This window comes from Bufo gargarizans, chromosome 5 (genome assembly GCF_014858855.1).
Source record: "Bufo gargarizans isolate SCDJY-AF-19 chromosome 5, ASM1485885v1, whole genome shotgun sequence".
Classification (NCBI taxonomy): domain Eukaryota; kingdom Metazoa; phylum Chordata; class Amphibia; order Anura; family Bufonidae; genus Bufo; species Bufo gargarizans.
In genome coordinates, this window is record NC_058084.1 from 383,781,758 (window position 1) to 383,808,161 (window position 26,404).

At 44.9% G+C, this 26,404-nt stretch overlaps 1 protein-coding gene across 2 annotated transcripts in view; it reads left to right on the top strand.

Moving 5' to 3' along the window:
- PALS2 (protein associated with LIN7 2, MAGUK p55 family member) overlaps positions 1-26,404 on the top strand; it is a 127,644-nt gene that overhangs the window by 21,980 nt on the left and 79,260 nt on the right. The window contains exons 2-3 of one of the 2 annotated variants that reach the window (XM_044294478.1): positions 8,751-8,869; positions 21,707-21,859. In XM_044294478.1, the coding sequence (XP_044150413.1) occupies positions 8,753-8,869; positions 21,707-21,859 (270 nt within the window). In that variant the 5' untranslated portion in view covers positions 8,751-8,752. The remainder of the gene's footprint in view (positions 1-8,750; positions 8,870-21,706; positions 21,860-26,404) is intronic. The other variant, XM_044294479.1, reaches the window with a different exon arrangement.

The following is a 26,404-nucleotide window of genomic DNA, read 5'->3' on the forward strand; positions in this document are numbered from 1 at the left end:
AGAACCTTGCCTAGCAGTGTGCCAATGTAAACAAAAAAGCCCTTGCCCTGTGCGATGCTCGTATCAGGTGGGCCAGAGGAGTGAAGATGGGGATATGTCCGGGTTCAACCCCTTCAACTGTCCCCTAAATTGGTGCTATTTGTTAGATAATTCTGGTTTCAGCCATAGGGACCCCAACCAATCTCTGCAATAGAATCCTAGTACTTCTCCTCCCAGCTGCATCAGTATGGCAAGCAGCATTTAATTATGCATTCTTGCCACTAGTGGATGTCCCCTTTGAGCCAAATATACAGTATGTACCTGGTCACATGTACCAATATTATAGGATTCATAAGAATTACAAAGTGTATGTGAATTGTACATATAGAAATATTATGTGGTCCTTGACCCAAAGGAAGGGGGTTTGGCGCCACATGAGGGCTTTAAGGATCGGCCTAGCGACACTTGATCTGAATTTTAATGGTGTTGCAGTGTGACACGTGGCATGCTGCGACTATGACATGTTAGTCACAAAAAACATCCAGACCTGGTCACAAGTTGCACTCCCTTTTCCATTATGCAGGGGAGTCTTCTCCTGCATAACGGAAACAGGACGGATCCATTATGGAGGCCATAGTCTTCTATTATGACGGAATGAATAACCGAATTCCTCTAAAGGCATTCCGTTATGCATTCCGTCATAGAATTGCGTTACCACCAAATGAAGCGTGAACGAATTTCAAAATATGAAATTCGCTCCTCTCTACTTATATCCATTGACTAATGTAAGTTGTGTGCCATGTTTTTACAGCAATATCACAGTTCTAAAATAGTTGCAAGTTGCAGACAGATCACACTTTTTTTGTCTTTTTTTTTGTCGCCTGACACGTCCTTATGTAGCCCCAGCCTAATTCCATTATTTATATATATATTTATTTATTTATTTTAAATAAGCAGAACTAAAATACCTTTTGATTTTCCTTATGTGGATTATGTTATAAAATTCTCGAGGATGGATTTGTAAATGCATTCCGTGCAAGGATTATGTTGAACCCCTCCAAGATCCTCTTAAAAGGCAGATGCACGACCCGATCTGTTCAAGCCTGGCACACTTTAGCGTGCGTTATGTATACCTCTAATCATATTGCCCCATATTTATTTGAAATTGAACATCCTTATGGTAAAAGATGCATGCAATGGAGGATGCCCGCAGCGGACCACAAGTGCTACAATAACATCCCATGGGTTAGTGTTAGGTCCCGTGCCACCTGAGATACCTTGATGTGGTGTGCGGGCTCCGGTATGTCCTTCATATAAGGATATATTGGCTAAAGTCTCATTTTAACATCAGTGTGAGGGTTTAGTCAGATTTTGTTGATTGCACCCACCACAGTAGTTCACCTATTCATGTAAAAGTTTTTTGCTATTTTCGGAGTAGACGCAGGGTTGTTTCCACTGCATGCCACCCGATGTGTGTGGTGAATTATGGAAGTCTACAAAGTCAGAGCAATGTTGCATTTTTCCTTTCTTCCTGACAGCCAGCTACCATAAGGCTGGGTTCACAATTGTAGTTTTCAGTATTTAAATTCAGTGGAGTTTTTTTATGCTTTTTCTTTTTTCAATTACCAGGAGTGGAGACAAGGAGTAGAATAAAATTATGGCCCTGATTTTATCAAACTGGTTTTGTCTTTATTTTAGAGTAAATTGTAGCTTTTCTGTCTTTATTGTAAGACACATTTAGCTGTTTTGTGGGTGTTCCTATGGAGTACTTGGGTAGTGAATGTCTTAAAAAATGCATCGTAGTGAAAATCTCATTCTCTACTGTTTTCCACTCCTGACCTGTTGTTACTTTGGCAGGTGAAAATTATTCCAAATGCAATAGTTTGCCTGTGCTAAATTTAACAAGTGTTGTTCTTCACTTTCATAAATTTGGCTCACAGACTGTTACCTTTAGGCCTCTTTTACACGGGCGTGATTTCCGCGCAGGTGCAATGCGTGACATGAACGCATTGCACCCGCACTGAATCCGGAACCATTCATTTCTATGGGGCTGTGCACACAAGCGGTGATTTTCACGCATCACTTGTGCATTGCGTGAAAATCGCAGCATGTTCTATATTCTGCATTTTCATGCAACGCAGGCCCCATGGAAGTGAATGGGGCTGAGTGAAAATCGCAAGCAAGTGCGGATGCAGTGCGATTTTTCACGCACGGTTGCTAGGAGATGATCGGGATGGGGACCCGATCATTATTATTTTCCCTTATAATATGGTTATAAGGGAAAATAATAGCATTCTGAATACAGAATGCTAAGTAAAATAGGGCTGGAGGGGTTAAAAAAAATAATTGAACTCTCCTTAATCCACTTGTTCGCGCAGCCGGCATCTCTTCTGCCTTCATCTGTGAGGAATAGGACCTTTGACGTCACTGCATTCTTCACATGATCCATCACAATGGAATAATAAATGGCAGCACTGATTGGAAAGAGGGAGTCTGTGCAGGGACACCCTAGCCCCAACTGGTTGCCTCCCCTCTGTTCCCTTACTGAAGGCTAATAGCAATTCATTCATAACTTCTAGTAGAAATAATAAAGAAATGGTACAACATAGTCATAAAAATGGATGCTCCAGAATTGTTATTACATGGGGAATGCTTGAAGCTATTAAAATGGGAATGTCAGGAGCGGTGAGAGAGGTTTTTCTTTAAAGGGAACCTGTCACCGGGATTTTGGGTATAGAGCTGAAAACATGGGTTGCTAGATGGCCGCTAGCACATCCACAATACCCAGTCCCCATAGCTCTCTGTGCTTTTATTGTGTAAAAAAACTGATTTGATACATATGCAAATTAACAGAAAAGAGTCCTATCTTACTTGTGTGACCAGAGAAGAGTCATATTTTCAAGCTCTGACTCATCTCAGGTTAATTTGCATATGTATCAAATCGTTTTTTATACACAATAAAAGCACACAGAGCTATGGGGACTGGTTATTGCGGATGTGCTAGCGGCCATCTAGCAACCCATGTCCTCAGTTCTATACCCCAAATCCCGGTGACAGGTTCCCTTTAATACACCATATATACCTCAAAATAATTCTGGCAAAGGACAGATAATGCTTATTAATATCAATAATTGTTATCAACAGCAATATCTGGGGTTGCTGGTGTAAAAAGGGTGGAATATTACCAGTTATCAGATGACAAAAGTTGATATTCCCCTTTTCCCCCTAACTTGTGGGATAGTTCTCAGTTTATACGACCGCTACAGTATGTTGCCTTGGTATCGCCAGGAATAACACACAACTCTTGCAGATATAACATAAGACACCTTTACTTTTAACTACAATGTACTTCAATATATATATGAATACTTTCAATATCATGGTCATATCAATATTCATACACTATGTAACTGGCCTATAGTCTAACAATATAGACTAAGATACTTATCCTTAGAATGTATGGTGGTCCCACTTCCTCCATCTAAGACCTCGCAGGTAGCTGGTCTCGCACAGGAATGCCCCAGTGGCTAGGTGAATTGCTACTATATTCACACCTGCCTACCCCAAATGCCTTGTACCTGTGATGTAAGCACAGGAAGGGGCGTGGTCAAGACTATGGAACCACATGGCAGTGTGATGTTACTACTGGAAAATACTACTTGTACTTAAGGCTATAATTAATTGTCCCTTAGGGGTTAAAAATGCAATTGTGTCCCCTGAGTTGTGCGCCATGTTAAAAATCTACATCAAAATGTGACGTTTTTGGGAGGGTTTTTCCAATTTTAACATGTCTGCCTGTTAGGCGGTTAAGGGTTTTCATGAATGGGTCCGGATCCGTTCCGCAATTTTGCGGAATGGTGCGGACCCATTCATTTTCAATAGGGCCGCGGAATGGAAGTGCGGATGCGGACAACACACAGTGTGCTGTCCGCATCGGCACTTCCGTGCCGCAGCCCTGCAAAAAAATAGAGCATGGACAAGAAAAGGCATTTCTATTGGGGCGCCGGCTATGTGCGGTCCGGTGTTTGGACCGTAAAGGGGACGTGAACTTTTCAGGTGTCGTGCCCCTGTAGTTAGTTTTATGCACACCGGCTGCTTGATGTAGTCATGTATTAATGAGGGATAAACGATATCTAGAGGGCAGTGTGAAAGCAGCAGGTGATTGACATGGCTAAGCTTTTGAGCGGATTTTAAATGCTGGATTTATGAGGATAATGTATTTTTAATACTATGCATTTGGACTTTGGACTTTCGTATTTGGAATTGTGATCATTGACTTTAAACTTGCTTTGCATGTTTATCTGCTATTGAAACTATCAGGCCTCTTTCACACGGGCGTCCTGGATTTGCTCCGGATGTGTCACCTATGCATTGAGGGAAACAATATGTTTTGCACGCGCTTGATGATAAATGAATGTGGTACCCAGACCCGAACCCGGACTTCTTCACTGAAGTTCAGGTTTGGGTTAGGTGTTCTGTAGATTTTATAATTTTTCCTTTATAGCATGATTATAAAGGAAAATAATAGCATTCTGAATACAGAATGCTTACTAAAATGTCAATTGATGGGTTAAAAAATAAATAAAATGAATTTGCCTCATCCTCTTGTTCGCGCAGCTGGCATAGTCGTCTTTCTTCTTCTTTCACGCGGTGAGTGCGGTGACGTCAGCGCAGGTCCTGCTGAATGAAGATAGAAGATCAGGGCCTGCGCTGACGTCACCGCGCTCACCACGTCAAAGGTCCTTTTGCAGGTCCTGAAAGAGGAAGAAGAAAGAAGATGCTGGCTGAGCGAACAAGAGGATAAGGTGAGTTCATTTAAAAAAAAAATGTAACCCCTTAATCAACATTTTAGTAAGCGTTCTGTATTAAGAATGCTATTATTTTCCCTTTATAACCATGTTATAAGGGAAAATAATACAGTGAATTTACTTTAACGGGGTCCGGGGTTTCCTTACCCCTATCATCTCCTAGCAACCATGCGTGAAAATCGCACCGCGTCCGCACTTGCTTGCGATTTTCACGCAGCCCCATTCATTTCTATAGGGCCTGCATGTTCTATATTCAGCGTTTTTTCACATCTCATTTTTCTCATCTGCACAGCCACATTGAAGTGAATGGGTCCGGATTAAGTGCGGGTGCAATGCGTTCAGCTTACGCATTTCACCCGTGCGCAATTCTCGCCCACATGAAAGGGGTCTTAGAATGAATTTTCTCCATAGTACAGTCGTGGCTAAAAGTTATGAGAATTACACAAATATTAGTTTTCACAAAGTTTGCTGCTAAACTGCTTTTAGATCTTTATTTCAGTTGTTTCTGTGATGTAGTGAAATATAATTACACGCACTTCATACGTTTCAAAGGCTTTTATCGACAATTACATGACATTTATGCAAACAGTCAGTATTTGCAGTGTTGGCCCTTCTTTTTCAGGACCTCTGCAATTCGTCTGGGCATGCTCTCAATCAACTTCTGGGCCAATTCCTGACTGATAGCTACCCATTCTTTCATAATCACTTCTTGGAGTTTGTCAGAATTAGTGGGTTTTTGTTTGTCCACCCGCCTCTTGAGGATTGACCACAAGTTCTCAATGGGATTACGATCTGGGGAGTTTCCAGGCCATGGACCCAAAATGTCAACTTTTTGGTCCCCGAGCCACTTGGTTATCACTTTTGCCTTATGGAACAGTGCTCCATCGTGCTGGAAAATGCATTGTTCTTCACCAAACTGTTGTTGGATTGTTGGAAGAAGTTTCTGTTGGAGGGTGTTTTGGTACCATTTTGTATTCATGGCTGTGTTTTTGGGCAAAATTGTGAGTGAGCCCACTCCCTTGGATGAGACGCAACCCCACACATGAATGGTCTCAGGATGCTTTACTGTTGGCATGACACAGGACTGATGGTAGTGCTCACCTTTTCTTCTCTGGACAAGCCTTTTTCCTGATGCCCCAATCGGAAAAAGGCTTCATCGGAGAATATGACTTTGCCCCAGTCCTCAGCAGTCCATTCACCATATTTTCTGCAGAAGATCAATCTGTCCCTGATGTTTTTTTTGGAGAGAAGTGGCTTCTTTGCTGCCCTTCTTGACACCAGGCCATCTTCCAAAAGTCTTCGCCTCACTGTGCGTGCAGATGCGCTCACACCTGCTTGCTGCTATTCCTGAGCAAGCTCTGCACTGTGGCACTCCGATCCCGCAGCTGAATCCTCTTTAGGAGACGATCCTGGCGCTTGCTGGACTTTCTTGGACGCCCTGAAGCCTTCTTAACAAGAATTGAACCTAAATTCTAGGCAATGTCTCCACGTCATACCATGTTGTTTGAGTCATTTGGCATGAATGGCATGGGTTTTCTTTATAATTAACAAGAATTGAACCTCTTTCCTTGAAGTTCCTTATAATCCTATAAATTGTTGATTGAGGTGCAATCTTAGTAGCCACAATATACTTGCCTTTGAAGCCATTTTTATGCAACGCAATGATGGCTGCACGCGTTTCTTTGCAGGTCACCATGGTTAACAATGGAAGAACAATGATTTCAAGCATCACCCTCCTTTTAACAGGTCAAGTCTGCCATTTTAACCCAATCAGCCTGACCTAATGATCTCCAGCCTTGTGCTCGTCAACATTCTTACCTGAGTTAACAACACGATTACTGACATGTACAGTTTTGTTCCCTGTACTGCCTACCTTTACCTGTGCTTTAAAATCAGGTTGCTAGGCATGGTCCGTCTATCTGTTGAAGGACTGAGGACGCAGAAGCACGCATCGTGCAAGGTCAGATTACGGACAGCCAGGGACTGTAAGTAAATTATTAAAGCCAGGTCCTCCCCAGCAGCTGATAACAGTGCCTGGGCTGTGTGCACTTCTCCCTGTCCCTGCGCTTGGCAGACGCTCCCTCACTCAGCAGACTGGGACAATGCAGAGTTAAAGCAGCGCAGACCAGGGAAGGGAGATCTGCCATCTGCTCAGTGTATATATGAAAAGCAACATGTGGTAAGAGGACCCCTTTGTGCTGCAGGATATTAACCCTTTAGGGGGGAGGGCTCTGGTTACTGACACATTTGGGGGGCTATTGTTACTGGCTAGTGAGGGCAGGTGGGATTAGCCTCAGGGTGAGGGCAGTGGCGGCCATCTTAACTGAATAGTGAGATTGCAGTTTTATGCAGACTGGTTGCTAAGGGCTGAATCTTATTAAATATGGGGTAAGTCAGTCTAAGGCCGAATGCACACGGCCGTGAGAGGTCCGTGGAACCGCGGCCTGGATTCCTGCTGAGTGCAGGAGTGCACGGCGTCATGGGTTGCTATGACGCCGTGCGCTCCCTGCTGCTGCCGCAGTACAGTGATACACTGGTATAGATCATGTATACATAATGTCACCCAAAAAAATAAAAAAACTCACCGCAGTGGCAGTCGCTCCTCTCTTGATTTTTAAAGGACCTGCACTCAGCGTGAGGACATCACTGCGCGCTCCCAGCATGATTGCGTGGTGATGTCATCATGCTTCAGGGCAGGTCCTTCAGAATCAAGAGAGGAGCGACTGCATCTGTGTGTGTAAGTGGATGAGGTGAGTACTGAAAAAAAAAAAAATTTAACCCCTAAGGCTCCAGTCACACATCCGTGATGTGTTGCGGGTCCGCAACACACCAGCCCGTCACCCCCATAGGAATGCCTATTCTTGTTCGCAAGCTGCGGACAAGAATAGGACATGCTCTATCTTTTTGCAGAGTTGCGGACCTAAAGATCGGGGCCACGCACCGCAAATGCCGATGCGGACAGCACACTGTGTGCTGTCTGCATCCATTCCGTCTCCATAGAGAAGGAATGGGTCTGCACCCGTTCCACAAAATTGCGGAACGGATGCGGACACATTCTGCGGACGTGTGAATGGAGCCTAAGAGGCCATATTGCACAATTGTACCGTTTTAATGGCCGTTAGATGGGTCACATGAATGTAGCCTTAGTTTTCTTTTTCCTCATAGAATATTTCTGCATGCTGTATGATGGCGAGAAGTATTTGGCCTTCTGGATGCGCTGGTCTACACGAGAAGCACAACGCTCAGTGGAATACCATATGCTTTTCTCACACACACAAAGACCCTGTGCATGAGGCCTTCCTTACATAGGGGCAGACTGGTTCAGGCAGCCATACTTTTTGTCTGCAATGGACAACGCACAGACCCATAGAAATATATGGTGTAGTTCCCCGATTTGGTCCGTGTCTCATGGACTTGGGAGACCTTAGAGATGTTTGTGTCCAGCTGTTGCCAGGTCCATGTTCTACACATGCCTCCAGACCTCACCGCTTAAAATGATCTGCATGTTGCAGCTTCTACATGATGATTCTTAATACGGCAGGCCGCATCAGCCTGAGGCGAAATTCTGATTGAATTTGCTCACATGTTATTGAAATACAATTCATGTGTGATAATTAGGGGTGTGACCTCTGAGACCCCTACTATTCATTGGAACGGGCGGGGCATAATAGTGCACATTCGTGACCACCGCTCCATTCAGTGTCTGTGGGACTGGTGAGTACAGCACTTGACTGTCTCCGGTGTTCCCATTAGAGTGAATGGAGCATAGTTCATACCTCTGCGGTACCCCTCCATTCTCATGGTCAGTGGTGGTCCCAGCATTCGCCCCTACCCAGTGATCAAACATCACCTGTCCTGTGCATCAGGGATAAATCTTGCTCATGGGCCACCACTTTAAGCTGTTATGTCCGTACTGTACAAAACAATGACGGTTCTAATGACCAATTTCTTTCCCCCTTACAGCAATGCAGCAAGTCTTGGAGAAGTTAACAGATCTCCCCTCGTCAACAGGGGCAGAAGAAATCGATATTATCTTCTTGAAAGGAATTATGGAAAACCCCATTGTAAGATCCCTTGCTAAGGTATTTTTATGGTTTGGAATGTTATCAAGGTACCAGAAATATACCACCATGCTGTTAGGCACGTGTGCCAGAAAACGTCTCCTGTATGTATGACAATATGTTCTTGCATTAGGGTAGGAAAATAAAATATTATTTTCCACGCGTTTTTATTTTTATTTTATTTTTATTTCCCCCCCCCCCCTCAGCCTGCCTCGAAGTGTTTTATCTCTCGCCTCTCGCTCTTTTTCAGGACATAAGGGGTCAGATGTTAGGAAAATAGTTTTCCCTCATTTTCTCTAATGCTTTGTTTTAAAGGGAACCCGTTGCCATTCAAATGTAGTGCAGTGTTATAAATCAGAAGGCGCTGAGCAGATTTATATGTAATTTTGTGGGAAAAGATTCCGTATAACTTGTCATTTATACATTTAACCCCTTCACACATTATCACATACATGCATAATACAGCAAGCACCCGGCCGCAATGAGGGGAAAGACAATGACTCCAGACCCAGTTATTTAACTCCTCAGATGACTTGTTCAGTAGCGATTGCGGCATCTGCGGAGTTAGGTAGATGGAGGCGGCTCCCTCTGCCTTCCGATCGGAGCCTCCACAGTTGGTAACTGATCGCTGCGTTCTGATCGGTTAGGCTACTTTCACACTAGCGTTCGTCGGTCCGCTCGTGAGCTCCGTTTGAAGGGGCTCACGAGCCGACCCGAACGCAGCCGTCCAGCCCTGATGCAGTCTGAATGGAGCGGATCCGCTCAGACTGCATCAGTCTGGCGGCGTTCAGCCTCCGCTCCGCTTGCCTCCGCACGGACAGGCGGACACCTGAACGCTGCTTGCAGCGTTCGGGTGTCCGCCTGGCCGTGCGGAGGCGTGCGGATCCGTCCAGACTTACAATGTAAGTCAATGGGGACGGATCCGTTTGAAGATGCCACAATATGGCTCAATCTTCTTCAGGCGGATCCGTCCCCCATTGACTTTACATTGAAAGTCTGGACGGATCCGTACGAGGCTATTTTCACACTTAGCTGTTATATGCTAAAATAATGCAGACGGATCCGTTCTGAACGGAGCCTCCGTCTGCATTATTATGATCGGATCCGTTCAGAACGGATCCGATCGAACGCTAGTGTGAAAGTAGCCTTACCATGACAGCTTGGGTTCTGCTGAAGGTTCCTAGGCCTGTCATGGTGAGCTGCCTGCAAAGCTGTGCACAAGACATGGCTCAACAAGCAGGGCGGCAGAATCCTGATATGGTGTATGGTACTAGAGATCAGAAGATTTCAGGTTCTAGCACCCTAAGGGGGCTAAAAGTTACGTAAAAGGTTAAAAAAATAAAATAAAAAAATTCAAATCATCCCCTTTCCCAATTTTACATATAAAAATGAGCAATAAAAAAATACACATAACAGGTATCACCACGTTTCAAAATGTCTAAACTATTAAAATATACGGTAAAACTATTTTGCCTGCATAGTTTATGCCTTAAGAAAAAAAAAAAAACGCTATTTGCCATTTTTTCATCACATTGTCCCCCCATGCATAACGCAAAAATGGTACTTATAAAAACTACTATTCATTCCGCAAAAAACAAGCCCTCGTACAGCTCTGTGGATGGAAATGTTAAAAAGTTATGGCTGTCAGAAAATGGTGATGCAAAGAAAATTGATATTTTTAATTTTTTTTCAGTTTTACTCTACAAAGAATTTGTTTCCCCATTTTCCAATAGAATATATGATAAATAAAATGGTGCCATTAAAACTACAACTTGTCCTGCACATGGCTATGTGAATAGAAAATGTAAAAACATACCGGTATGTCTCTTGGAATGTGGGGAGGAAAAGACGAAAATGCAGAAACAATAATGGGCTTTGCCCTGAAGGATTTAAATCTCTGCTCATTCTGAACTCAGTAGCTGCATTCTCAGTTTCACTGGTGTGTGTGTGTGTGTGTGTGTGTGTGTACATAGGTCGCTGTCAGTCACTGATAATACCGCCCACTTGGCTCCTGAGCACAGAATGAGCAGAGATATAAATGACATGTTTTATGGAATCTCTTCCCACAAAACGATATCTGCTCAGCTCCTCCTGCTCTATAACATGCTGCCTGCCGATTGCACTGCATTTCATGGTGACAGGTCCTCTTTGAGGTAGTTTGTTCAATAAATTACTTCAAAAATGAATCCACAAATTCTCATATGTATCATTGTCAAATATGTGTTCATTGTGTAACGACGATGTCTCTATAGCACCAAAGACCCTCTTATTGTTCAGGGTTGCCCTCCCTCAGCTTTAGATGCAGCCTCGGTACAGGGTTGCTAATAAAGTACAGAAATGTTGTGGCAAAGGCACAAAAGTAGATATGATAGTCCAGAACAGATAAATTGTAGTCATATATATATAATTGTGGTTTTGGAAATTTGTGCGTTTTTATTTATTTTTCTAATTTTCTTTACTTTATAAAAAAAAAAAATCTATGGGGGTCCAGATTAGCAGGGAAGGGAATTCTGTGTTCCCCCGCTGTCCCCTTAGGCTACATGCACAAGACAGTGGGAAAAAAAAGTCTGTTAATGTCCGTTTTGCATCAGTTTTTCATGTCCGTTGAAAAAGGACATGAAAAATTTATTAATTTGATTGGCAGTTATTTCTAGACCCACAGGATGCTAGGCCCCCAGCTAAAATAATTTCCACCATACTGAAGGATTTTTATTTATTTTTTTACTTTTCCCAGCTTTTCTAATGCCCCCAATGTAGGCCCCATTTCAAATAATGTCCCCCATAGTGTAGAATTATTATTTTTGTATGTCCCCATTCTTAATAATGCCCCCCATGTAGGCCCCCAGCTAAATAAAAGTCCCCCACGGTGTATAGAATTTTTTTTAAGCACCCCTAGCTTTAATAATGCCCCCAATGTAAGGCCCCATCTTAAATAATGTGTATTTTTTATTTTTATTATTTTTCTTTAGGGCCCCCAGCTTTATAATGTCCCTCATGGTTTATATAATACCCCCATTGTGTCCCGCAGCCCAAAAAACTAAAAAAAAACTCACCTTATCCTCTTGCTCGCGCTGCAGCAGTCTCTTCTCTCTTCACAGAATGGGACCTGCAGAAGGAGTGCAATGACATCGCTGCGCGATCCCATGTGGTTATGTCACCATGCAGATGGCAGGTCCTTTTGCAGGTCCTGCTCATTGAAGAGAGAAGAGACTGCCCCACACCGCGAGCAAGTGGATGAGGTGAGTTATTTTATTTTTTTAACCCCCTACTCCGCCATCTATTATAACCAGGGAAGCAGCAGCTCGAATTATCCTGCACAACGTGGCCGTTGTCTTCACAATCCCCCATAGACTTGTATGTAATTCATCTATCCTAATGGCCTGTGTACCCGTTTTTAACGGCCGTTAGACGGGTGCACTCCTGTCAATCGGCCGTTTAAAAACGGTCCTATTGATTTCAATGGGGTCCGTCCGGCCGTGAAAACGCCCAAAAATAGGACATGTCCTATTTTTGGACGGACACTATTCACTGGCCATTAAAAGAAAGGCCATGTGAATAGCCCCATAGACTTTCACGGGTGCTAAAAATGTGCACGAGGCCTTATACTGGTCACAGGTAAGTGATCTTATAGTGACCGCCCATGGAGCACTGCTGCCACTGATCTATATTAACAGACATGCAGAAAAGGTGCATATTGCATCTTCTCTGTATACCTCTAAGCCCCCACTGCACAAGGAATCGCTGTGATGTCATCGATGATGTCACAAGTTCCTTAATAGCTGCACGGATGTGGGAACACAGTGCTCAATTTGAGCGCTGTTTTTTTAAGGGTTTTTTGCTGACTGGGAACTGAGTATTTGACAGTACTGGATGGGGCCCTCAGTGCCATAGAACTGGCCATATAAATTAACAGTCCGTGAACTTTATGTGGTCAAGAAGAGGTTAATAGACGCAGTTTTATCTTGGCTGTGTTTGTCTCCTAGGATGAAAAAGTTAGGAGCCGACTTTTTTAGCGTATAGCCCGTAAGTTTATATTGGTAGCTCTTAGAACAGTCTGCATGGCTGTATAGATGTAAGAGTCGCAGCTTCCCGTTCCACGCTACTCAGCTGCCCTGTCTTGAAGGAGCCGAGTTTTTTTTTTTTATCCGATTTATTCCACTGCACCTGTGAAGAAGTCCCAGGAGGGGCGTCCTCAATATGCATGTTGTGACTGGCTGCTGATTATCATTCTATCCCTATCTGATCCTAGGGAGGCTTGTTCCAACAATGTAGCTGGCACTGAACTGGTTAAAAGGAGTGAGCCGCACAGAGCTAGGAATGGATCCAGAATTCTGGGCAGATTCGTTTTATAACATCTGTAGAGGTCGGGGCTCCTTTTAAAATAAAAAAAATAGTTTTAATATCCCTTTCTTCTGTTCACACTGCAGTAGATTAAAGTCATAAATATGTATTTTTATTCCTCCGTGGCCGTGTGAAGCCTTGTAATTTGCTAGGCCACTATTATAGGGTATGGATATGTAAGTTTTCTTTTTGTCTATTTGTGTTTTTTTTTTTTTTTTTACCAATTTATAATACAAGGAAAATTGAGGGAGGAAAAATTCAGCTCTACATTTGTGCGGGCAATGTTTCTGTGTCCATGTGATGCCAGCGCTATTGGGCACGAACTATACGGATTAGCTCTGGGTGCATTCAGTGAAACTTGCGCCATTTTGCAAGTAAGTTCAGTCAGTTTTGTCTGCGATTGCGTTCAGTTGTTCAGCTTTTTCTGCGCTGGTGCAATCCATTTTGATCCGTTTTTCACTCACGTGATAAAAACTGAAGGTTTATAAACAACATCTCGTAGCAACCATCAGTGAAAAACGCATCGCATCCGGATTACATTCTATGGGGCCATGAATGGGTCAAGAATCAGTGCGGGTGCTATGCGTTCACTTCACGTATCGCACCCGTGCAGAGAACTTGCTCGTGCGAAATGGACCTAATAGTAAGGTGCTGTGCAGGGTCTGACTCATGCCCGGCGCTGTAGGGCACCCCAACCGATCCCCTGTTTGAACCACAAGCTTTTTAACTGTCCAGCGACCAGTGCGATGAATTTAGTCACTGAAGTGCATTACCAGTTACAGCCATATGTGTGAGTAGTGGCGTCTGTGACCTTGGTTTGGACCAGCAATGTAAAATCCTGGAAAACTCCTTTTAGGGTGGGTTCACAAATAGGTTTTTGCTGGCAGTTTTGTGCACTCTTTTTTTTTTTTTTTTTTTGCCGTTTCTTGCTGTACAAACGCCAGCTACAGATGTTATTAGAAGGTCTATGGGAAATAAGAGGTGCCACACAAGCATTTTGCTGTTGCCATTTTTGTTCATTAGGTGGTGGTTTTTGTCATTATGGTATCTTTTCAAAAATGCAGTTTGCTGGCTCTTGGGTGTTTTTTTTTTTTTCTCTGCCATAAACGCTAGTGGGCAAACAAACTGTTTTCAAATACCCCACAAGAAACTGCATCTGGTTATTCTGGCATATTTTTTTACAGTCCCCCTAGTGCAAATTTGTGTGTGTAGGGACCCCTAATCTCTGGTTCCTCCTGTTATTTAAAGGGGTTATCCTATGACTAATGTAAAAAAATGAAAATCAGTATATCATATAGTACATGACAATCTCTTTCTAACAAAGCTAGAACCAGCCATGTGCCTCATATTAATTCAAGTATAGGCAGTGGGTGCCGGCTGCGCAGCCTAGTATCTGTAAATAGTAAGACCCAGTATCGTATCGATCCGGTATTGATACTTTGATACCTGGTGCAACCCCACCATTTACATTATAGTAGAGCGATGCTCTAGCCATACCTGTACATGTTGGAACAAAAAAGTGATTTAATGATGTTGGAATTCTGGATAGTTACTTGTCCGTATGCAATATCCCTTGTGCGTTTACGTGGATACTGTAATATAAATCTGTGTTATTTAATAGTTTTTTTTTTACTGCAGAGAGACATAGGACTATCAACCCCTCCTGGGTGATTGATTTAACTCCACACATGGGACGGTGCACGCACGTAATCCAAACCGCCTCGGCTTGGATAATCCAATAGTAAAGTACATCGGCAGCTCTTCCTAAAACCCTTTGTAAATTTATTGGGTCATATTAACCACTTCAGCCCCGCTAGGTGAAACCCCCTTCATGACCAGAGCACTTTTTACACTTCGGCACTACACTCCTTTCACCGTTTATCGCTCGGTCATGCAACTTACCACCCAAATGAATTTTACCTCCTTTTCTTCTCACTAATGGAGCTTTCATTTGGTGGTATTTTATTGCTGCTGACATTTTTACTTTTTTTGTTATTAATCAAAATGTAACGATTTTTTTGCAAAAAAATGACATTTTTCACTTTCAGCTGTAAAATTTTGCAAAAAAAACGACATCCATATATAAATTTTTCGCCAAATTTATAGTTCTACATGTCTTTGATAAAAAAAAAAATGTTTGGGCAAAAAAAAAAATGGTTTGGGTAAAAGTTATAGCATTTACAAACTATGGTACAAAAATGTGAATTTCCGCTTTTTGAAACAGCTCTGACTTTCTGAGCACCTGTCATGATTCCTGAGGTTCTACAATGCCCAAACAGTAGAAAACCCCCACAAATGACCCCATTTCGGAAAGTAGACACCCTAAGGTATTCGCTGATGGGCATAGTGAGTTCATAGAACTTTTTATTTTTTGTAACAAGTTAGCGGAAAATGATGATGATTTTATTTATTTATTTTTTTCTTACAAAGTCTCATATTCCACTAACTTGCGACAAAAAATAAAAAATTCTAGGAACTCACCATGCCCCTCACGGAATACCTTGGGGTGTCTTCTTTCCAAAATGGGGTCACTTGTGGCGTAGTTATACTGCCCTGGCATTTTAGGGGCCCAAATGTGTGAGAAGTACTTTGCAATCAAAATCTGTAAAAAATGACCGGTGAAATCCGAAAGGTGCACTTTGGAATATGTGCCCCTTTGCCCACCTTGGCATCAAAAAAGTGTCACACATGTGGTATCGCCGTACTCAGGAGAAGTTGGGGAATGTGTTTTGGGGTGTCATTTTACATATACCCATGCTGGGTGAGAAAAATATCTTGGTCAAATGCCAACTTTGTATAAAAAAATAGGAAAAGTTGTCTTTTGCCAAGATATTTCTCTCATCCAGCATGGGTATATGTAAAATGACACCCCAAAACACATTCCCCAACTTCTCCTGAGTACGGCGATACCAGATGTGTCACACTTTTTTGCTGCCAAGGTGGGCAAAGGGGCACATATTCCAAAGTGCACCTTTCAGATTTTGCAGGCCATTTTTTACACATTTTGATTGCAAGGTACTTCTCACACATTTGGGCCCCTAAATTGCCAGGGCAGTATAACTACCCCACAAGTGACCCCATTTTGGAAAGAAGACACCCCAAGGTATTCCGTGAGGGGCATGGCGAGTTCCTAGAATTTTTTATTTTTTTGTCGCAAGTTAGTGGAATATGAGACTTTGTAAGGAAAAAAGAAAAAAAAAGAAAAATCATCATTTTCCGCTAACTTGTGACAAAAAATAAAAAATTCTAGGAACTCGCCGTGCCCCTCACGGAATACCTTGGGGTGTCTTCTTTCCAAAATGGGGTCACTTGTGGCGTAGTTATACTGCCCTGGCAATTTAGGGGCCCAAATGTGTAAGAAGTACCTTGCAATCAAAATCTGTAAAAAATGGCCTGTGAAATCCGAAAGGTGCACTTTGGAATGTGTGCCCCTTTGCCCACCTTGGCTGCAAAAAAGTGTCACACATCTGGTATCGCCGTACTCAGGAGAAGTTGGGGAATGTGTTTTGGGGTGCCATTTTACATATAACCATGCTGGGTGAGAGAAATATCTTGGCAAAAGACAACTTTTCCTATTTTTTTATACAAAGTTGGCATTTGACCAAGATATTTTTCTCACCCAGCATGGGTATATGTAAAATGACACCCCAAAACACATTCCCCAACTTCTCCTGAGTACGGCGATACCAGATGTGTGACACTTTTTTGCAGCCTAGATGCGCAAAGGGGCCCAAATTCCTTTTAGGAGGGCATTTTTAGACATTTGGATCCCAGACTTCTTCTCACACTTTCGGGCCCCTAAAAAGCCAGGGCAGTATAAATACCCCACATGTGACCCCACTTTGGAAAGAAGACACCCCAAGGTATTCAATGAGGGGCCTGGCGAGTTCCTAGAATTTTTATTTTTTTTGCATAAGTTAGCGGATATTGATTTTTTTTTTTTTGTTTTTTTCTCACAAAGTCTCACTTTCCGCTAACTTAGGACAAAAATTTCAATCTTTCATGGACTCAATATGCCCCTCACGGAATACCTTGGGGTGTCTTCTTTCCGAAATGGGGTCACATGTGGGGTACTTATACTGCCCTGGCTTTTTATGGGCCCTAAAGCGTGAGAAGAAGTCTGGAATATAAATGTCAAAATGTTTACGCATTTGGATTCCATGAGGGGTATGGTGCGTCCATGTGAGATTTTATTTTTTGACACAAGTTAGTGGAATATGAGACTTAGTAAGAAAAAACAAAAACAAACAAAAAATTTCCGCTAACTTGTGCCAAAAAAAATGTCTGATCAATGACAGGGGGGTGATCACCCATATAGACTCCCTGATCACCCCCCTGTCATTGATCACCCCCCCTGTAAGGCTCCATTCAGACATCCGCATGATTTTTTACGGATCCATGGATCGGATCCACAGAACGCATGCGGACGTCTGAATGGAGCCTTACAGGGGGGTTATCAATGACAGGGGGTGATCAGGGTAATCAGGGTGATCACCCCCCTGTCACTGATCACCCCCCCTGTAAGGCTCCATTCAGACATCCGCATGATTTTTTACGGATCCATGGATACATGGATCGGATCCACAGAACGCATGCGGACGTCTGAATGGAGCCTTACAGGGGGGTTATCAATGACAGGGGGTGATCAGGGTAATCGGGGTGATCACCCCCCTGTCACTGATCACCCCCCCTGTAAGGCTCCATTCAGACATCCGCATGATTTTTTACGGATACATGGATCGGATCCACAGAACGCATGCGGACGTCTGAATGGAGCCTTACAGGGGGGTTATCAATGACAGGGGGTGATCAGGGTAATCAGGGTGATCACCCCCCTGTCACTGATCACCCCCCCCTGTAAGGCTCCATTCAGACATCCGCATGATTTTTTACGGATCCATGGATACATGGATCGGATCCACAGAACGCATGCGGACGTCTGAATGGAGCCTTACAGGGGGGTTGTCAATGACAGGGGGTGATCAGGGTAATCAGGGTGATCACCCCCCTGTCACTGATCACCCCCCCCTGTAAGGCTCCATTCAGACATCCGCATGATTTTTTACGGATCCATGGATACATGGATCGGATCCACAGAACGCATGCGGACGTCTGAATGGAGCCTTACAGGGGGGTTATCAATGACAGGGGGTGATCAGGGTGATCACCCCCCTGTCACTGATCACCCCCCCCCCTGTAAGGCTCCATTCAGACATCCGCATGATTTTTTACGGATCCATGGATACATGGATCGGATCCACAAAACGCATGCGGACGTCTGAATGGAGCCTTACAGGGGGGTTATCAATGACAGGGGGGTGATCAGGGAGTGTATATGGGTGATCACCCGCCTGTCATTGATCACCCCCTGTAAGGCTCCATTCAGACGTCCGCATGTGTTTTGCGGATCCGATCCATGGATCCGTAAAAATCATGCGGACGTCTGAATGGAGCCTTACAGGGGAGTGATCAATGACAGGGGGGTGATCAATGACAGGGAGTGTATATGGGTGATCACCCGCCTGTCATTGATCACCCCCCTGTAAGGCTCCATTCAGACGTCCGTATGCTTTTTGCGGATCCGATCCATGTATCCGTGGATCCGTAAAAATCATACGGACGTCTGAACGGAGCCTGACAGGGGGGTGATCAATGACAGGGCGGTGATCAATGACAGGGGGGTGATCAGGGAGTTTATATGGGGTGATCATGGGTGATCAGGGGTTTATAAGGGGTTAATAAGTGACGGCGGGGGGGGTGTAGTGTAGTGTGGTGTTTGGTGCTACTGTACTTACCTACCTGAGTCCTCTGGTGGTCGATCCTAACAAAAGGGACCACCAGAGGACCAGATAGGAGGTATATTAGACGCTGTTATGAAAACAGCATCTAATATACCTGTTAGGGGTTAAAAAATTCGGATCTCCAGCCTGCCAGCTGGCAGGCTGGAGATCCACTCGCTTACCTTCCGTTCCTGTGAGCGCGCGCGCCTGTGCGCGCGCGTTCACAGGAAATCTCGGCTCTCGCGGGAGGACGCGTATATGCGTCCACCCAGAAGAGCAGGACCGCCGGCAGGACGCAATCCTGCGTACGGCGGTCCTGAGGTGGTTAAAGCCCATAGAAAGGTGGATTCAACCCCTACGCATTTCAGATAGTCTCCTGCCCTCATATGACCACATATTACATTGCTATTGCCATTACTAAGGAGGGCAGGAGACTTTCCAAAATGCATAGGAGTTAAAGGGAACCTGTCACCAGTTTTATGGTGTTCCTAACTAAGGGCAACATAAATAAGTGACTAATTCTCTTAGCAAAATGCTGGGTCACTTTCTTTAATTGACCCAGTCAATCTGCCAACATCTTGTATTGAAAAGCTCCAGCTGATAATGATGAGTCATGAATATTTATGAGCTCCTGAGTCTCCCCGCCCACCTGCTGCTGAATAACAGTTATTTTCCATATGAATCAGCAGCAGGTGGGCAGGGTAGTGGCTATAGCTGTTAAATATATGCTGGACTCAATGACATCAGGCTGGACTCAAACTCATTAGCATGTGGCATCTTTGTCTGTATATTATGAGGTAACCATCTGTCACACCAGTAAGTGAATACATCTAAGGCACTTTTTAGTAGTTAATGATTGTATATAATTAGTTAGATTATAATCAAATATCCACATGACAGGTTCCCTTTAAATGCACTTTTCTGTGGACTGTACTTGTTTTTAATGTGATCCAATAAGTTTACCAAGGATTTTAGGACAAGTTGCTGGTGTACTTTTTTGGCGGGTAATTTAAAGAGGTTGTCTCACTTCAGCAAGTGGCATTTATCATGTAGACGAAGTTACTACAAGGCAGTTACTAATGTATTGTAATTGTCCATGTTGCCTCCTTTGATTCAGTTTTCCATGACATTATACACAGCTCATTTCCAGGGGTTATTGCCACCACTGCAGCGCAGATACAAGGTGACCAGGACATGATCTGCTGCGCATGCGTGCCTCCCACGGTCCTGGCCATCAGGTGTCCGGGAAGCTTCAGGTCTCTAGAACGTACCGTTCCTGAGAGATTCCCCAAAAATGACCTGCATTAGCCAATAGTAGCATGGAAGTCTTTCTCTTCATATCCCAACTGCCATACACACGGTCACATGTCCTTTATCAGCCAATAGAAGCTCACAGGCTAACTGCGCGAAGCCGGCGCAAGCGCATTAATTACTGTGATGCCGTACAAGGAATGGGCATCACAGTGCGCATGCGCGGGTTCTCGGTGAAACAACAAGTTAGTAGATAGGCGGTCAGAGGGAAAAGATGGGTGGGTGGGGGGAAGCGAAGAAAAGGCTGAGCTAGCAGGGCATCTACGAGGGTAACGCCGCCCCTGGGCACTTGCGAGCCCTCATTTGCATATGTTACAAAGATGTTTTTTGACAGTTTTAGAAGTCCAGGATTGATGCTAAAGGTAACTTTTTTTATTAACTGTAAGCATGCTAGAAAGCTATGGGAAGGGTTAAAAACGTGAAATGCTGATGACAGACTCCCTTTAACGACACACACAAACATTAAATGAAATAGATGAAATATACCCGTGCGAAGCTGGATCCTTCTGCTAGTAAAATATATTTATGATAAACATTTCCAAATTCCTATAAATGTTAATACAGTAATAACACAATATTGATGGCAGATATTTTTTAAGCTGGTGTTGGTACATTACTACAGACCCCACCCCTAACTAGCTTTGACTCCATCTCCACAGCCCTGGGAAACAGCCACAAATGTTATAAAATAACAGAAGGAATACTACTCCCCTCTTCAGTCTGGAGTGCAGATTCTCCAGCAGTCCCCTGCTTTCTGACCGTGGTGATCGCTGCAGCCAGTCAGTGGCCTCAGTGGTAATTATCACTGATGTGCTAAGTGGGGAGGCAGCTTGGCACATGACTGCTGAGGTCACTGACTGTTTGCACAATCACTTGCACACACATCATTGCTGGAAGCTTGTAAAGAAAGTCAGGAGACAGAGCATCTACGCTGGCTCCGCAGGGGATTGAAGGAGTAGGCTTTTTTATTTTTTGGACAACTGCTTGGATTCCATAAATATAGGTCTTGGGGCTGACAAGTAATCTGTTTAGCTATTATGTCCAAACATATAGAGCAGGGATCAACAACCTTTGGCACTCCATCTGTTGTGAAACTACAATTCCCAGCATGCTCCATTCATTTCTATGAGAGTTCTTAGAAATATGCATGCTAGGAGTTGTTTCACAACAGCTGGATTGCCGACCCCTGGTATAGAGTATACTTGGTTGTGAGAATATGTATTGTAATGCAGGTTATTTTATGTGGTTTTGTTTTTACTTGAGCAGCAAAAACTTCCAAGATTTTATAGTCTAGGTGATTATCACCATGATTTCTGGTCTTATATGGTTGGTACATTCTGATACATTCCATTCTCAGATCTATATGGTTTGGTACTCTGTGTAGTCTAAACTAGCCTGTTTAATCCATTCTACCTTTATACTGCAGGCACATGAACGTCTAGAAGACACAAAGCTAGAAGCAGTTAGTGACAATAATCTTGAGCTCTTGCACGAAATTCTTGAAGACATTAGTCCATTAGCACATCAAGATAAAAATGTTGAAGAACTTGTTGGCATACTTCAAGAACCCCATTTTCAGGTATGTTTGTTCAAACAGAAGATACTCTTGGGGTCATTTAAAAAGACCAGCGTTTTAGACGCCAGTCTTAATACCCCATGCGCATGATGCGCCTAAGTAATGTAGACTCCAGCCTGTACATAACTTAGGCACATCCATCACTGCCCTAAATCTACGCCAGCTTCCTTGCTGGTATAGATTTAGATAATTTTCTATGCCTAAAACAGGCGTAGAAAATGATGAATGAGACGGGCAGACCTGCCCACGCTATGCCCCCTTCTTTTAGACCTGGGGTGAGCAGGGAAAGGCTGCGGATTTGGCCGCAAATCCCCTTTGTGACTGAATCTGCTACAGATGTACGACAAAAAATGGCATATATCGAATAATAAATGACCCCTAGTATTTCATGGATATATAATGATTCCTGAATAAGAGCTCATGCGCACGACCATGGTTTTTGTCTTCGTCCGATCCGCTTTCTTCAGACTCGTTTACTTCAGTGGGGCCGCAAAAGAAGTGGACAGCACACCGTGTGCTGTCTGCTTCCGTATTTCCAATCCACGGTCCCAAAAAAAAAAAAAAAGTCTGTTTTGCGGAAAAGGATAGGACAGTTCTACAGAGTGCAAGACATTCTGATCTGCAAAATGCACACGACCAGTATCCATGTTTCTCGCCCATATTCATTGGGGGACACAGAAACCGTGGGTATAGCTATGTCCTCTAGGAGGCGTTGACACTAGGCAGAAGTTGTTAGCCCCTCCCACGGCAGCTATACCCCCTCCAGCCTGGAGAAGGAGCTTCAGTTTTGATGAAGGCATGTTTGGCGAAACGCGTCCTGGGTGTAGGACACATTGATTTGATGCAATAAAACATCATAACTTATTGGCAAGACACGACTGCTGGGATTTCTTCTATATTACAAGTGGAGATTGCTTCTATCCCGTGCGGCGTGCATTGAGTGAGTGCTGGCTGATCCATTTTCTTGTCCAATTGAGGTTGGGCATCCCAGTTTTTTATTAGAAAAAAAAAAAAAAAAAAAGGTCAATTCGGGTCCTGCCCCTCAGTCCTCAGGACCTGTGTCAGACTGGGCCCATGTCCTGTCACGGACAGAGGAGGATCCTTCAGTTTCCCAATCCACCCTCCTGGGTCGTTTGATCGAGATCCAATGGTGGACATCCGGACCTTCCCAATCACCCTCATGGGTCGTTTGTTTGATAAAGCGCTGCCTGCGCAATCCAATGGTGGATCTCCGGACCTTCCCAATCACCCTCCGGGGCAGTTTGGTTGATGTAGCACCGCCTGCGCAATCCGGTGAGTGAGCCTCTAGAAGTTCCAATTCCACCCCCCCCCCCCCGGTAGTTTAGTTGATAAATCCCACCGGCGCACACTCCAACTGCCATGGGCGAGATCCTGAGAGGTAGAACTGCACATATCGGGCCAGAGCAGGATATATTGCTCCTCTGTCACCTCCGCACCCCCACCCTTCCTCCCTATGGTCACGTTTAGACGCACCCTCCCTCCCTGGAGAGGACCGGTTGGTGTCTCTGCTGTGGTTTGGTCTCTGCCGTGATTCCGGTGCGATCTTCCAAGGTAGACAGCAGTACTTGTCGTATGCATTACCCCCTTCTATAGGTGGAGTATTTGCACTACTACTGGATGCAGTACTTCCCTTAGACATTACCTCACTCTAGCGGAACTGCTTTTCCACTGGGGACAGTACTTACCGTATGCATTAGCCTCTTCCATAGGTGGAGTTATGGCATTATCAACAGTTTCAGTGTTTACCGTATGCATTACCCCCTTATGTAGGTGGAGTAACGGCACTCCCATCGGGTATAGGACTCTCCATTTGCCTTATATCTTCCGTAAGCGGCGTATTCTCTCTGCCATTGGACTCAGTTCCTGCTGTAGGCATTAATGCATTACCATCCTTCATGGTGGAGTACTTGCACTATCACTGAGTGCAGTGCTTGCCGTAGGCATTACCCCATTGGTGGGATAATTACACTACCGTTGGACTCGGTTCTGACTGTTGCGCTACCCCTTCCTTCAGCGCAGTATTGCCCTACCACTGGGTACTTTTTCATCAGTCGCATGGCCATCACTATGCTTCCAGTTACATTGCCCCCTTCCACTGCCCCCTGCCCCCTTCCACTAGTGATCCGCTAATGTGGGGAATGAGTACACATCTTGGATGCTGCACTTCAACTACGCCACGGCTCTAGTTGCCTTAGCTTTTTCTACAAGTGGGGCGTAGCGAGTATCCATACACGCTGGTGCCCTGTACTCTTCATCTAGTGGTATAGGGGTGCCGCCAGTAGATACTGTGGTTGTTTCCACGTTGTATCTTTTCCTTCTGTGCTGGTTTGGAGCATGAATATGACAACCTCTCTCCTCTCAGGGGGTTACCCAGCAACACTTGTGTTCTAGTGTCCCCCCATCTCCATGGTCCTCCACTGTTCCAGCATGTGTCCTCAACAATATGTAGTGCGTACACCATGGCACATAATATTGTGATTACGTTCCAGGAGTCGAGTGTTGCACTGACTCTATATTCTTTGTCCACCATTCCTGATGTGGAAAGTGGTTATGCTGGCACTCTGGTCTAGCTACAGCAGCGTGTTCTCCTCCGCAAGTGAGGATATTACGCTAGTCCTAGAGTTCGTGGTCGCTGCAGTGGGGCAGCCCTCATCAAGTAGGGCTTCTACCCTGATGCTGGCTTTGGCGGTTGTTCCTGTTCAACGCCCTTACCAGGTGGAGTGTTTAAGATTAGCTCTACTTCCCTGGGGCAGTATGGTACCATGGCTTCTACTGAATATCCTCAAACCTCCCCCTCAGTTTTGTGTGGGCGGGCATGCTGCGGCTCCTACAGTACGAGGATCCTGGCGTAGCCATTATATACTCTGGACATCAACCACCAAGGGGGAATGTGCAGCTCTGCGGTAATGCAAGAATCTGCCCAGATCTTACGGTGGGCGGAGACCCGTGTACCGGCAATTTCAGCAATCTACATCCCGGGTGTGGAGAACTGGACTGCGGACTTCCTCAGCAGGACGACGATAGATCCGAGCAAGTGGTCCCTGCTCCCGGAGGTGTTCGAGGTGATCTGGCTGCGTTGGGGTCACCCGGACGTGGATTTGATGGCCTCGAGAATCGATCGAAAGCTTCCCACTTTTCTCTACCGAGCAAGGGATCCGGAAGCGTGCGGCGTGGACGCCCTGATCTCCCCTTGGCAAGGGTTCTCCCTCCTTACTTGTTTCCCTCCTTTCCCCTCCTACCCAGGGTTCCACAGAAGATCAGGATGGAGGGCAATTCAGACAATCCTAGTCGCACCGGATTGGCCCGTCGCGCGTGGTACGCCGACCTCGTTCTCCTTTTCGGAGATGTCCCTTGGTCACTGCCACTCAGAGACTACCTTCTTTTGCAGGGTCTGGTATGCCATCAGCATTTTAAGGTCTCTTCATTTGACACCGTGGCTATTGAAACTGCAATTCTGACGTGAAGAGTTTTCGGCGGACGTCATCCGACTATGATTCAGGCCAGGAAGCCTGCATCGTTCAGGATCTATTACAGGACCTGGAGGTTCTTCGTGGGCTTCTGTGAAGGCCGGAACATTCCCCCACTTCGTTTTTCTCTCCCCACGACCCTATCCTTTCTACAATCAGGATTGGACCTTGGTAGGCCCTTAGCTCCTTGAAGGGTCAGGTGTCGGCGCTTCTATCTTTTTCCAGCGCCCTCTGGCTCCCCTGGGGCCCATAAGAACCTTCCTTCAGGGAGTGGCACATACGGCTCCTCCATCCTACTGTCCTCTTTTACCACCTTGGGATCTGAATTTAGTCTTTCAGCGCTCCAAACTTCTCCCTTTGAGCCCCGGCGGGAGATTCCACTCCGACTCCTGTCCTGGAAGGTAGTTTTTCTTGTGACTATCACATCCATCAGATGGGTGTCCGAGTTGGCGCTCTCTTGCAGAGAACACATCCTGGTTCTTCACAAAGATAAAGCGGTTCTCCGGCCCGTTCCTTCCTTTCTCCCGAAAGTGGTCTCTAACTTCCATATCAATGGAGGAAATGGTATCTCCTTCACACTCTAGGGAAAGGGAGTTACACCATTTGGACGTTGTCAGGGCTCTAAAGATTTATTTGGCAGCCTCCAGTTCCTTCCGGCGTACGGAATCCCGGAGGGTCCTCGCAAGAGATTGGCGGCCTCCAAGGTGGCAATTGCACGCTGGCTTCGGTCTGCAATTGCTGAAGCATACCACTCCCGGGGTGGGGTTCTGCACTTAGGTGTCATGGCTCACTCCACCAGAGCGGTGGGCACTTCTTGGGCTCGGAGGAATCGCGCTTCGGACGCGCAGTTGTGCAAGGCGGCTACTGGTCCTCCTTACACACTTTTGTTAAGTTCTACCGGGTGCATACTTATGCATCGGCGGATGCTGCCTTGGGCCACATGGTCTTGCAGGTGGCAGTTTCTTAGATGCCTGCAGGGACGCTTGCTTCCATGGGTCTGTGGTTTTTCCCTCCCTGTGGACTGCTTTTGGACGTCCCATGGTTCCTGTGTCCCCCAATG